Below are 13,406 nucleotides of genomic sequence, written 5' to 3'. Positions count from 1 at the left end.
TCACCATGTAAACTCCATGTTCACTTGGCTGTGTGTTGAGCTTGGATAAGAGACAGAAGTAGTTACTAAATGCTGTGTCAAAACAGAACTTCCACCTGGACAGAGACTGGAGCACTGATGGCCTGAGGGAGAGTCAGTGCTCAGGTGGGACACTCTCCTCACCCCAGGCGTCCCCGCCGAGGAAGCTTCTGCAAACAGCCTCCGTGGCTCTTCCCCACCACCCACCCGCTGGTACCATGCCTGGATCTGTACCTCTTAAGAGCTTTTAAAACATTCTTCCTGCATCCCAATGTCATACACACCGCCCTCACCAAGAGCCTTAGAGAACCATCCAGACTAGGACTAGAAATGTATAGTTACTACCCACAGCAGTATAACTGCACCACAGTAACTTATGGAACACACATGTGCTCTGTTTCCTCCTAGCCTTGACTTTCCATTTTAATTTGTTTTCCCTGGTCTACTTTATTAGTACTACTTTCTACTTTATTGTATATCTTCTTATAAACTGATCTAAATCCTCTGTACAATGAAACATACATGTCTGTCAGCACCACCACACAGACTGGAACACAATGCCCAGATGTGTGAGCTGAGTGAGCTTTTTTAGCGGCCACTCTCAGGCTTATAAGAGTTAGCTGCACCCCTGTCTGTGCTTCTATTATACAACTTGGCACACTGTGCTGTTATTACATGCCAGTCGTTCTTGGGTGGACTCAGTTCCTGAGGAGCAGTACGTGTGCCATAAATGTTTGAAGAGAAATTTCGATGTAGATGAACACAGCGATGGTTAACTGTGTGTGTCACCTCGACTGGGCTGAGGGATGCCTAGATGGATGGTAAATGCTATTTCTGGATGTGTCTGTGAAGGGTCTTTGAATTGTAGACTGAGTAGAGAGGCTGCCCTCATTAATGCAGGTGGGCATCATGCAATCTGCTGAGCAGCTGAAGAGAACACAAAGGCAAAGGCAAAGAAAGGGCAATTTTGCTTTTTCTTTTTGCCTGAACTGAGGTATCTTCTCCTGCCCTGGGACATGGGTGCTCCTGGGTCTCAGGCCTTGGACTAGGACTGGGAGTGACACCACCAGCTTTTCCTGGTTCTCCAGTCAGCAGACAGCAGATCGTGAGATGCCTCAGCCTCTATGCTCATGTGAGCCAAAGCCTATAATAAACCTCCTCTGATCTATCTATCTGTATCTGTATCTGTATCTGTATCTGTATCTATATCTATATCCTATTGATTTTGTTTCTCTGGAGAACCCTGAATACACATATCTTAATGTTTTATTTTAATAGTTAAAATTGTTGCTAATTAACCCCAAATCTTCAAAGCACTTGTAGTGATCCTATCTTGGTATCTGAATTACAACTTCAATTATCAGACTCCTAGATAGCACCACTCAGATAAACGAATACTTCTCCAAATGGATGTACTAACACAAGACTTAAAAAACAACACAGAAAAAGAAAACCCCAGTCACCTGAATAAGATAGAAGTTTCTGTCACCACCGTTTCAAGTAAAAACATTCCCAATATAAAAGAAACACATTTTTTAGAAAAGATATTGACTTTTGTTTTTTAAAAATATTAACTGCACTATAGCTCGATCCTTGAGTACGTAATGTCTTTTTAATATTCTGTGCGTGAAAATATGAAGTATGCACAGAGCCCCTCTGCTGCGTGTCCAAGCACAATGCTGTCGAGAGGAAAAGCAGGGGTGTGACTGTCGGAGTCGAGAGCTGAACTACCTGCTTTTTCCCGAATCACTACTTTTTTTTTTTTTTTAATATATTTTATTGATTTTTTTTTACAGAGAGGAAGGGAGACGGATAGAAAGTTAGAAACATCGATGAGAGAGAAACATCGATCAGCTGCCTCCTGCACAACCCCTACTGGGGATGTGCCCACAACCAAGGTACATGCCCTTGACCAGAATCGAACCTGGGACCCTTCAGTCTGCAGGCCGACGCTCTATCCACTGAGCCAAACTGGTCAGGGCCCAAATCACTACTTTTTAAGGTGAGATAATTGTGGATTCACATGCAGCTGTACGACATAATACAGAGAAATCCGGCCTACCCTTTACCCAGCCTCTTCCAATGGCAACACCTTGCAAAACTACAGAACAACCTCAGGATCAGAATACTGACACTGATTACAATCAAGACACGGAGAATGTCCAGCAACCCAAGGATCTCTCCTGGTGCCCTTGACAGCCACACCCACTCCCCTCCTCAGCCCCTGGCAGCCACCAATTCCCCCTCCTTTCCTGTAATGTAAAGACTTCCTCTTCGAGGTAAAATTCACCGAGTGACAAATGACATAATGACCGAAACAGCCAGAGTCAGAAACCCACATTCCGGCAACAGGTGAAGAGGATTTTAGGTGCATTTCATTCTTCCAGCAGCTGGGAGCCATTACGCTGAAAATGAAAGCACCTGGAAGCTAACTGCAGGGTGTTACTTTAAAGATCAAAATGGAAATCTCAGAATTTCAAGCTCAGGTTCAACATGGCCTTTCAAGTTAATCAAGTTCAAAGGACAGAAGATAATTTTCAAGAACCATGTGAAACACATAAAAAAGAAAAGAAAAGGGCCGAACGACAGGAAGTCTCCGTGAAGCCATTTTAGTAGCAGCAGATAGCAGCTGAATGGTCTCCTCACAACCACAGTCAGATGACTTCCTTAACCGCTGTCAGCATTTCCTTTGGTAAAGGAAAAGAAAACCCACACTTACCCCGACCACTAATGAGCAGCCTTGATTCTAAGGCTACTCGACGTCCAAGGAAAGAGTCACCTGTTACATCAGCAGCAGGGCCATCGTCCTCAGAAGCTGCATGAACTTTCTCTTTCCTACACACTGTCCAAACACTTGCAGAAAGAGAGACTCTTAACATCACGCGCTTAAATAATCTCATTTGTACACACAGTTACATCTCCCTTCATGGCGGGTCTCCTTTCCGAGAAATGCATCGTTAGGAGATCCTGTCATTGTGTGAACATCACAGAGTGTACTTACACAGACCTAGATGGGACAGCCTACTGCACACCGAGGCTATGTGGTCCAGCCTATGGTCTATACGTCATGTTACTGTAAAACATACTGTAGGCAACTATAACACAGCGGTAAGTATGTCTGAATCCAAACATAGAAAAGGTACAGTAAAAACATAGTGTAAAAGATAAGAATGGTACACCTGTATAGGGCATGTGCCTTGAATGGAGCTTGCAGGGCTGCAAGTTGCTCTGAGTGGGTGGTGGGTGAATGGGAAGGCCTAGGACATTGCTATTCCCTACTGAAGACTTTATAAATACTGTACACTAAGGCTACAGGAAATTTATTTTTAAAACTTTCCTTTTTTCAATAATAAATAAAACATAGCTTACTGTAACTTTTTTACTTTATAAACATTTTAATTTTTTTAACTTTTCAACCCTTGAAACAACATTTAGCTTAAAACAGAACACATTATACAGCTGTACAAAAATATTTTCTTGATTTATGTCTTTATTCTATAAGCTTTATTTTTAGAATTAAAGAATTTTTTTTTTTTTTTACTTTCTAAACTTTGTAGTTAAAGACAAAAACACACACATTAGCCTATGCCAACACAAGGTCAGGATCACCTACATCACCATCTTACACCTCCACACCTTGTCCCACTGGAAGGGCTTCAGGGACAGTAACACCCATAGAACTGTCTTCTCCCACAATAACAGTGCCTTCTTCTGGAACACCTCCTAAAGGACCCGACTGTCGCTCTTCTCATGGAGGTGTCGCTCTTTCCAGTAATATGTCCATGATGGTTTGGTTTGTTTCTTTTCTTCATCACAGATTTTCTTATAACCAGATAATGCACCATCCAAACCTTTCAGTGTTCGAGTACAAATCTCTTAAGGCGCCTTTTAAGGCACCTGCTGAGGTCTGCAAAAGCATCTGCTAAACCCTTCACTGTGAATTTTCTTGGGGGTTCTTTTTTTCTTGCTTCTTCTTCAGCTATGCATTCCTATTCCACTTCCAACAACCCCTCATTAGCCATTCCTCCAGGAGCTCCTCAATGTCTCCCTCATCCACACCCACATTCAAGTTGTTTGTTTACCATCTCAACCACCGCCTTGTTGATTTCTGCAACTACCTCATCCTGGGCAAATCCTTTGAAGTCATGAATGAACCTCTTGAGTGTCTTTCTTCCAGATGCCATTCATAGACTCCTGGGTGACATCACCCTAAACCCAAGCAAGGTTCTTAAGCAAACCTTGAACATCATAGATGTAATCTTTCCAGAATTGCATCAGTGTCTTCTCAATGTCTCCTTCAGTGTTAGCAACAGCCCAGACACAGGTCCTCCTCAGGTCGTAGGCCTTAATAGCTTCGGTAACTCCTTGACACAATGGTTGGGTCAAAGAGTGATGATTGGAGGGAAACACACCACTTTGATAGCGAAATGACAGCAGAGTTCTCACTAGGTGGCAGGAATTTTTTTGCTCCATTAAAATCTTATGAGACCAGTGTCATATTGGTGGTCTGTTGTTGACCAAAACATTATTATGCGTCACATGACTGTATTACTTATACACTATTTTTCACTCTCCAAAACTCTTTGCTCCATCTCAATTTCTAGCTAAAAGACGACCATGTTTCTTTGAGTTGAGTTTTGTGTGTGTGTGTTTGTTTTTTTTAATTAACATCACAGCAGGTATAACAAGCAGTAAGTAGTATGTGTATATTAGAATAAGGGGAATTCAGTAAGGTTGTTGGTAAAAAGCAAGTGCAGTTCCAACAAGAGCAACTATAACAAAATATAACTTATAAAAGGATACAATAGAACCCAAACAGTGATTAGAAAAAAACCTAAGAAAAGATGTACAAGAACTTTGTGGAGGAAAATTTTTAAAAAGACCTATATAACTTTAGAAAAGATTATGCACTGGGTATGACTATGTCAGTCCCGCCCCAAATGAAATCAATGAAATTTCAATGAAATCTCCAGGGGATTTTTCACAGAACTCAAAGAGTAATCTTAGAGTGTATAAAATAGAAGTCATAAAAACATAATGGTGAATGAATATAACAAATTGTAGAAGGATCCTCCAATATCATTATATAACTAGAGGCCTTATGCATGAAATCCGTGCAAGAGTAGGCCTTTGCAGGCCAGGCTGCCTTAGCCCTCGCAGCCCTGGCTTCGTTCGGAAGGTCATTCGGCTGTCTGGTCTAATTAGCATATTATGCTTTTATTATTATAGATAATCTTAAGTATACAAAATAGGTATCGAGATGAATTCATATGTTCTAATACTGTTACTTATACTTAAAAAGCATGACAGGAATCTATAATAATAAAAGTATAATATGCTAATTAGTCCAGATGGCTGAACAGTGGAACGACTGTTCAGACAACCTTCCGGGCAACCTTCTGGCCGAAGCCAGGGCAGCTGATGTGGCTGCGAGGGCCACACCCCTTGCAAGAATTTCGTGCATCAGGCCTCTAGTGATAACCATAAAATTTTATCAAATTCAGAATAGTAGTTACTGAAGAGAATGGGATCAGAGAGGTATAAACTGTAATTTCAGTTTTATTTACAATCTCTTATTTCTTAAACTGGGTGATGGGTACAGAGATGTTTATTATATTATTCCCCAGTCTTTAAACTCTGTTTGTATGTCTTAAATACTCCATAAAAAAAAAGAATGCCTTTTATTTGAGAACCATGTTATGACATGACCTAGCAAACACAATCTAATAAACTACATCAGCACCACCTTGTTAAAAACATGGATTACTAGGCTATACAAGAATCAGAATTTCTGGGAGGGAGGTCATGTGACTCTAAGACACAGACTCATTTTGGAACTCTTGGTAACCATTAACCCATTAACAAAATCGGTTCTAATCTGACAATGAGATACTTAAGTGCTTAAGATTGCCTAATCACTTTCCAATTGAAGCAAATGTCCACAATGTGGACTCTAATTTGAGAGCAAACCAGTACAAATTTTAAAGTAGTGTATCTTTCACTACAGACCCCCCTAAAAGGTAAGACATGTAAAAAAATTAGAAATGTCTTATAAAGTAATCGCATCAAATGATTCCATTGCAGAACATAATTCATCCACATCCTCTACAGGGAATATGTCATAGCAAAATTCCACTGAAGAGGAATTATTTTGACGTTTTAAACCACACGAATCTGCTACACGCATCAACACTGAAAAGACTCACTTACCGGGGCTTTCCACTCTCTTATAGTGGTAGGGATTGATGCACACCTCCTTCTGCTTGGAGCCGAAAGGAAACTCGCAGCATTCCAGTGGTTTCAGTTCATGGTGGCTCTGCAGATCGGGCCAGCGCCACACTCGGCAGTAAATGACGTGAGGCAGTCCCTTCCGGTGGGAAACCTGCAGCCTGCCGTCCAGAGAGCGGGGGATGGTGACACAGTTGCTGGGCTGCCCCGGGCAGCTCAAGGCCTTTTCCAGTTCCTCCATGGCCCCCTTCTTTTTCTTCAGTTTTTTCACCAAAGCATCCACCGCTTTCTCTGCCCATTTTTCTTCTTCGTCGCCCTGCTTCCACCCAAGAAGTCTCTTCACGGCTGGACTTGTGAAGGAAAATAAACTTGTCACATTCATGGTGATGGCACCAGTCAGACACTCCTTGTTTATGGTAAAATACAGGAGCCTCCAAATGCAAAAGGACCAGAGGAGGGATTTCCCTTTATTTACATAGGACTCTCCTTAGCTTCTTAGTATTGAGGTGCTGAAAAGTAGGAAGGACCATTCCTAGTGTTTCAAAGGGTAACCCAGAGTCAGTACCTAGAAAAGAAAAAAGAAGAAAAAATGTTTAAAATCATCTCTACCACAAGCCACAAGTTATTGAAGAATTACTATGGGCCAGGTATGATTTTAAATGCTTTTATGTATTAGAGTATGGTATGAACTGAACTATGTCCCTCCTAAAACTCATGTTAAAACCCTAACCCCCAACATCACTATATTTGGAGAGGGAGCCTCTAAGGAAATAATGAAGGTTAAATGAGATGATGAGGGTGGGGTCATATCTGATAGGAATGGTGGCTTTACAAGAAGAAGGGAGGGTATTTCTTTCTCTCTCTCCCCCCCGCCCATGCACCGAGGGAAGGCCATGTAAGGACACAGAGAGAAGGCAGCCATCTGCAAGCCAAGAAGAGAAAACCAGAAACCAAATTGGCTGGGACCCTGATCTTGGACTTCCTAGCTTTCAGAACTGTGACAAATAAATTTCTGTTGTTTAAACCACACAATCTATAGTACAGTAAGGCCTCATGTAATGTTCTCGATAGGTTCTGCGACTTTAAGCAAAACAATATATAAGGAATCCGATTTTTACCATAGGCTAACTGATACAAACAAGAGTTTGTATGGCATCTCATCAACGTTATAACAAAACGTTGAACAAAATGATGTCATTCAAGGACCTGCTGCACTTTGTTATGGCAACTCAAGCAGACTAACACACAGCATTTAATCCTTTAAATAATCCTTTCAGCTAGGTAATAAAAGCACTGTCATTTTACAGATGAATAAACTGAGACACAGTTTAAAAAGTAGTGTGTTACTGCCAGGCTGGTGTGGCTCATTGGTTGAGCATCGACCTATGAACAAGGAGGAACATGCCCAGATTGTGGGCTCAATCCCCAGTATAGGTCATGCAGGAGGCAGCCAATCAATGATTCTCTCTCATCATTGATGTTTCTGTCTCTCTCTCCCTCTCTCTTCCTCTCTGAAATCAATAAAAATATATTTAAAAATAAATACATACATAAAAAATAAAAAGTAATGTATTACCGTTTACATGATTTCTGAGATAGAAGCAATAGGCACCTTAGTACAAAACAGTTCAAGTTCTCACCAGATATTATAATGTTTTATATTTAGATTCATTTAGAGCACTAAAAGTGTATTTTAAGACACACCTAAATCAACAAAAACAAAGGTTTTCATTTGTTCAAGTATTTTTAACGCTAAAAGGAGAGGTAGTTATAGTTTTACCACATAAATGTAGCAACAATTTAGGGTACTTATTCAATGAACAAGCATATGTCTATTGGCCATAGGATATGTAAGGTAAGAAATTTATTTCACACTTTTCCAAATTTGCTTTCTATGGCCATGAGCAGAATGATGCACATGAACACATACTTTACCAAATTCTTTACTGAAGTTGTCTCATTTAAACCTCCTAGCTACCTTTAGCCAGATGTAAGCACAAAAGGTGAGAAAGATTAAAGAGGATAACTTTACATAAACTCTGGCTAAGGTGCAGTAGCATGTATCAAACCAACCTCCTCCCAAAAATTACTATAAAAGCTGTATAAAATGCAAACAAACTAGGGTGGGGGAGCCTGGTTTTTAATGGCATGAAAAATCAACCAAGGTGCCCAACCGGTATTGCTCAATGGTTAAGTGTTGACCTATGAACCAGGAGGTTATGGTTTGGTTTTGGTGGGGACACATGCTGGGGTTTCCGGCTTGATCCCCAGTGGGGGCCATGCAGGAGGCAGCCAATTCATGATTCTCACTCATCATTGATGTTACTCTCACCCTCTCCCTTCCTCTCAGAAATCAATAAAAATATATTTTTTTTAAAAAGCAACCAAGGTATTCAGGACCATAGTGGCCAAGATATTGGAGAAAAGGAGAAAGCAATGAAGTGAGCTGAGCATTCTTCATTGCTTTTCTTTTCAAGGCATTTGCAAAGCCTATGCTATGAATAGCAAGAGGCCTAGTAGCCATACTGAAAGAGGCTAAAGACCCAAGCAGAGATTTCAGTAATCTTATGGTGGAGACAAAAAAAAAAAATTGGAGTTGAGGGCCTGCTAAGAAGAAGGCCTGGTGAGTACACTAGGCTTTTAGTTCAGACCCATAAGGGCAAAAATGACATGGACCAGTTTTTATACTAAAACACAGCTTAGAGTCATCTTAATACTAAAATGGATCAAGGTGATGAGAAAAGAGAAGAGTGACAGAGGCAGTATTTGTAGATAATGACCAAGGCTTTACCAAAACTGACAATAGACATCTAGCCACAGATTCATGAAGCCCTATAAATCCCCAAAAGGATAAATACAATGAAATAACATCCTTAGCATGCCAAATGTAAATAAAGAGCTGATAAGTCAGAATTCTATACTTAGTAGAAAAAATCATGCAAAGAAATGATTGTGAAATAAAGATGTTTTCCAACAAACAAAATCTGAGAAAACTGGCTTCCAGCAGGAATTCCTAAGGCAGAAGGAAAAAGTTCCTAGAAAGAAACAAGAAACTGCAGGAAAGAATGAAGAGTTCCAGAAGGGTAAATAAGGGTGAGTCTAAATGAATACTGATGTCACAAAACAATAATAGGAATCGCTTTGGTGTTTAAAACATACAATTAAGATGCATAACTCAAAAAAAGCAGAAAGGGCTAAATGAAGTTGGTGTTCTAAGCTCCCTCTATTACCCAGGCTACAGTAAAGAATTAAATTATTATTGATATAAGTTTGAAAGTCATGTCACAATAAAGCAATCACTGAAAGAATAACTTAAAAACTAGAAAAAGGTAATAGTAGTTTTAAAATATGTAAATTATCTTTTAAAATATGACTAATACAAAGAATATAAGGGAAAAAAGAAGCAAATACTGGATGGGACAAATAAATAACACTACAATTTAGATCTAATCCCCAAAGTATCAGCAATTACTTAAATATAAACAGATTAAATATGTAAGTAAAAGATGGGGGTGAGGATGGGGAGCTCCTCTTAACCACAGTGTACTTACAAGAAACACAGATTAAATATAAGGACGGAGAAAGGCTGATAGGAAGGATGGTTATTCTTACCAAAATGCTGGCAAAGCTAGCCAATCAGACAAAATAGGCTTCAAAATAGAAGCATAATCAGAGATAAAAAGAGACATTTCATAATGTTAAAATAGTTAACCTACCATGAATATATCACAATCCCCATCAAGAATATATCAAATTTTTATGCACATAGTAACAGTCTCAAAATACATAAAGCAGAAACTGAAAGAATGAAACTAATAGAGAACCGACAAGCTAGTGGAAGATTAACATAGTAACTGATAACACAAGCAAACAAAAATCAATAGATACAGAAGATTAACAACGTGTTTAAAAACTTGATCCAATTCATATACGTATATCATTGTATCCAAGAACTATAGAGTGCAAAATACCTTCAAATACACATGGAATATTTACCCAAAATGACCATATAATGAGCCATAAAACAAATCTCCATACAGAGCAAAACCATACAGAATGTGTCCTTTGATCATAGCGAAACTAAGAAATCAGTAACAAAATGTTGTTATTGAAAATAATTATACTTTTAAATAATCCATGGGTCAAAAAGAAACCACAGTGGAAATTAGAAACCCTTTTTAACTTAAAATCATAACCCTTTTCATGATTATGAAAATATGATAAATCAAAACCTGTAGGATATGGCTCAAACCATGCTTAAAGGGAAATGTATACTCTTAAATGCATATATTGGAAAGGAAAGATAAAGTTGAAAACCGGTTCTATGTATCCACCACAAGAAAAAAACATTAAATTAAATCCAGAGAAAGTAGAAGGAAATGACAGTAGTTATTAAAAAAGTAATAGTAGTAGAGAAAACCTATAAGATCAAAGTTGGTTCTTTGAAAAGACTTAATAAAATTGAATAAACCGCTAGAAAAATTGGTTAATAAAAGAGAAGGAATTTATTATCAATAACAAATAAAAGGGGGAAATCATTACTGATCCTCGAAATTAAAAAAGATAATGATTATGAACAGCTTTCACAGCACACTGTGCATGTCCATAGCTACTCTGTGGTCATTTACACATCTTTCTCATTATAATAAAATAAGGAATTCAATCTTCTGTCTTCCTATCTTTGGAGTCCAGCACAGTGCCTGGCACATAGCAGATTCTCAACAAATGTTTAGCTTACTGGAGAAATCAGAAGGCCAAGTGTGGTACTTCAACTTTATTCAATATTTAATATGAATAAATATTACCCAATATGAATATTATTTAATAGGCTGTAGCAGTCAGTAGTTTCCTTTTTAAAGTAAAGATTTTAGCCCAAATTTACCAGTTCTTTTCACGCTGGTATTATTTTCATTTAACAGGAAACAAAATGATGCTATTATCAAAAGTCACACTTGGTCAGAGTGTACCTATTGACATGATCATTTACTAAAAGTTAGCTTTGCAAAGGAACAAGAAAGACAACTTCTGTCTAGTCCTCGAGTCACAATTTATGAAGGGAATATATTTCTTGTTCTATATGTTATTTTCTTTTATTCCAAAAACTGCTTCTTTATAGTTTAGCCAATAATTTTTAAGTAGAGGGGGTGAGTTATTGAAAAATCACTTGAGGTTACTTGAAGCTCTATCACTGATGGGTTTGTTACACTAATACATGTGTTGGGGGGTGGCATGGGATTAAGAACCACCATTTCAGACCCGTGTTTTAACTAACCAAATTGACATTCATCCAACATCACTGTACTGAGCACTGTGCTTCTCCAAGGAAAGAGGCACAGATGTCTACATACTGAGGGAGCTCACATTCTAATGCAAGAGCCAGTGCCTAACTATGATGCTATGCAGCGAAAGCTCTAAAACAGGCACCAATAACATAGAAAAGCAGAAAAAAAAGAGAGAACAATTAATTCCAGGATTTCAGGAAGTTCGTCAACAAGGAAGGATCAGACAGGCCTTAAAGGATGGGTAGAATTCTGTGAAACAACAGAGCTAACGTTTTGAGCAATCATTACCTGACAGAATCTGTTCCACGCACTTCACATCTATTAACTAGTTTAATCTTTGCAACAAACCCTCCAAAGTGACCGCTAATTTTACAGCTAGGGAAAGGGGAATGTAGAAAGTTGTATGACTTGCCCGAGGTTGTTTATGTACACAGCCGTATGGCAGAGTCAGAGTTTGAACCCATGCGTCTGGCTCGGCAGCCTCCATTTTAGTAACCACGTTTTTGTGGTTGTTAATCCTCACCCGAGGATATTTTTCCATTAGTTTTTAGGGAAAGTGGAAGAGAGAGGGAAAGACAGAAACACCGATGTGATTGAAACACATCGATTGGTTGCCTCCTTCATGAGCCCTGACCAGGACCCGGGCTGGGGAGGAGCCTGCAACCCAGGTACGTGCCCTTGACGGAAATCAAATCCGGGACCCTTCAGTCCGCAGGCTGACACTCTAACCGCTGAGCAAACCGGCTAGGGCCAACCACTTTTCTAAATTGCTAGTTTTAACAGACACACAATAGAAATGCTAGGGTTCAAGGTGGTGAGAGACAATACAAGACTGATAAGAAGGGCAGGGGTAAGACGGTGAAGGGCCTGTGATACATCTCATTCTGTAGACTAGTGGACAGTTTTAAATTAGAGCACCGACATGACTAGATCTATGCTTTAGAAAGACAGCTAAGGTGATATCCTCAATACAGGAAGTCTTCTCCATACAGAGACAAGACAAAAACAGAAACAAAACATACCGCTTCAAAATACTGCAGGGGCCAGTTAGGGGGTGAATGTCTTGATGTCACTCACAAAAATCAAAGGGCCAAGATCACACCCTTTGCATATAAATGCACAGATGACCCAAAATGCAGGCTGATCACTAATTTGTGTATTTCTGAGTTAAGCACTTTTCTAATATATACAAGTCAAACGGGTCATCTACCTCCCATTAGGAATTCAAATAAGTCCATGATACTCTGTCCTTGGCAAGACAACTCATTTTTTTCTGCCCCTTTTTGTACTTCCTGCTTTAGTTTATGTCAAAAGTTAAGTGGCCTTATCAGTTTAAAGTGCAAAATAAAAACATGAGTCAGCAAACAGAGATTTCCTTCCCGCTTCTCCAAATACAAACATTTCACACTGACAAAAAAAAAGAAAAAGAAAAAAACCATTAATCTAGTACAGAACCCCCCAGAAGCCTTAAAATATGGAGATCTTTGTTTCACTTTTAGAAACTTAGTCTGAAATATTCTGAACTAGAAAAGGTAAAAAGTTTCTGTACAAAGGTTTTCATCAGAGCATTATTTATTATGGGGGGGAAAAAGAAGTATCTAATAATTGGAAAATAGTTATGTAAGCTATAGTACAATTCATTCAATAGATTGTTATATAACCCTTTAAAATTATGCTTATAAAAACTACGTAATAACTGGGAAAAACCCTTAAGCAGAACACAGAGTGATATCTATAACATAAACAACTATGCAGATACACCAAAATATGAACAGTGGCTGGGTATGCAAGGTTAGTAGTCTTTCTCTCTCTCTCTTACTTTTCTAAACTTTCCAAACACCCTTTAATGAAAAACTATAACTTTAAAATAAATGTTTA

General features: G+C 38.9%; 1 protein-coding gene across 4 annotated transcripts in view; it reads right to left on the bottom strand.

The window, feature by feature from the left end:
- Nucleotides 1-13,406, bottom strand: part of SMAD1 (SMAD family member 1) — a 69,690-nt gene that overhangs the window by 33,257 nt on the left and 23,027 nt on the right. For 3 of the 4 annotated variants that reach the window (XM_070415252.1, XM_070415255.1, XM_070415253.1), the window contains exon 2: nucleotides 6,229-6,811. In XM_070415252.1, coding sequence (XP_070271353.1) covers nucleotides 6,229-6,628 — 400 coding nt within the window. In that variant the 5' untranslated portion in view covers nucleotides 6,629-6,811. Of the gene's footprint in view, nucleotides 1-6,228; nucleotides 6,812-11,940; nucleotides 12,482-13,406 lie in introns of those variants that run through there. The other variant, XM_070415254.1, reaches the window with a different exon arrangement.

This window comes from Myotis yumanensis, unplaced genomic scaffold, assembly GCF_028538775.1.
Source record: "Myotis yumanensis isolate MYYU_CA2020_CCGP unplaced genomic scaffold, mMyoYum1.0.hap1 SCAF_5, whole genome shotgun sequence".
Lineage (NCBI taxonomy): Eukaryota > Metazoa > Chordata > Mammalia > Chiroptera > Vespertilionidae > Myotis > Myotis yumanensis.
The sequence above is the reverse complement of the archived record's forward strand: the minus strand, read 5'-3'. Positions and strand labels throughout refer to the sequence as shown.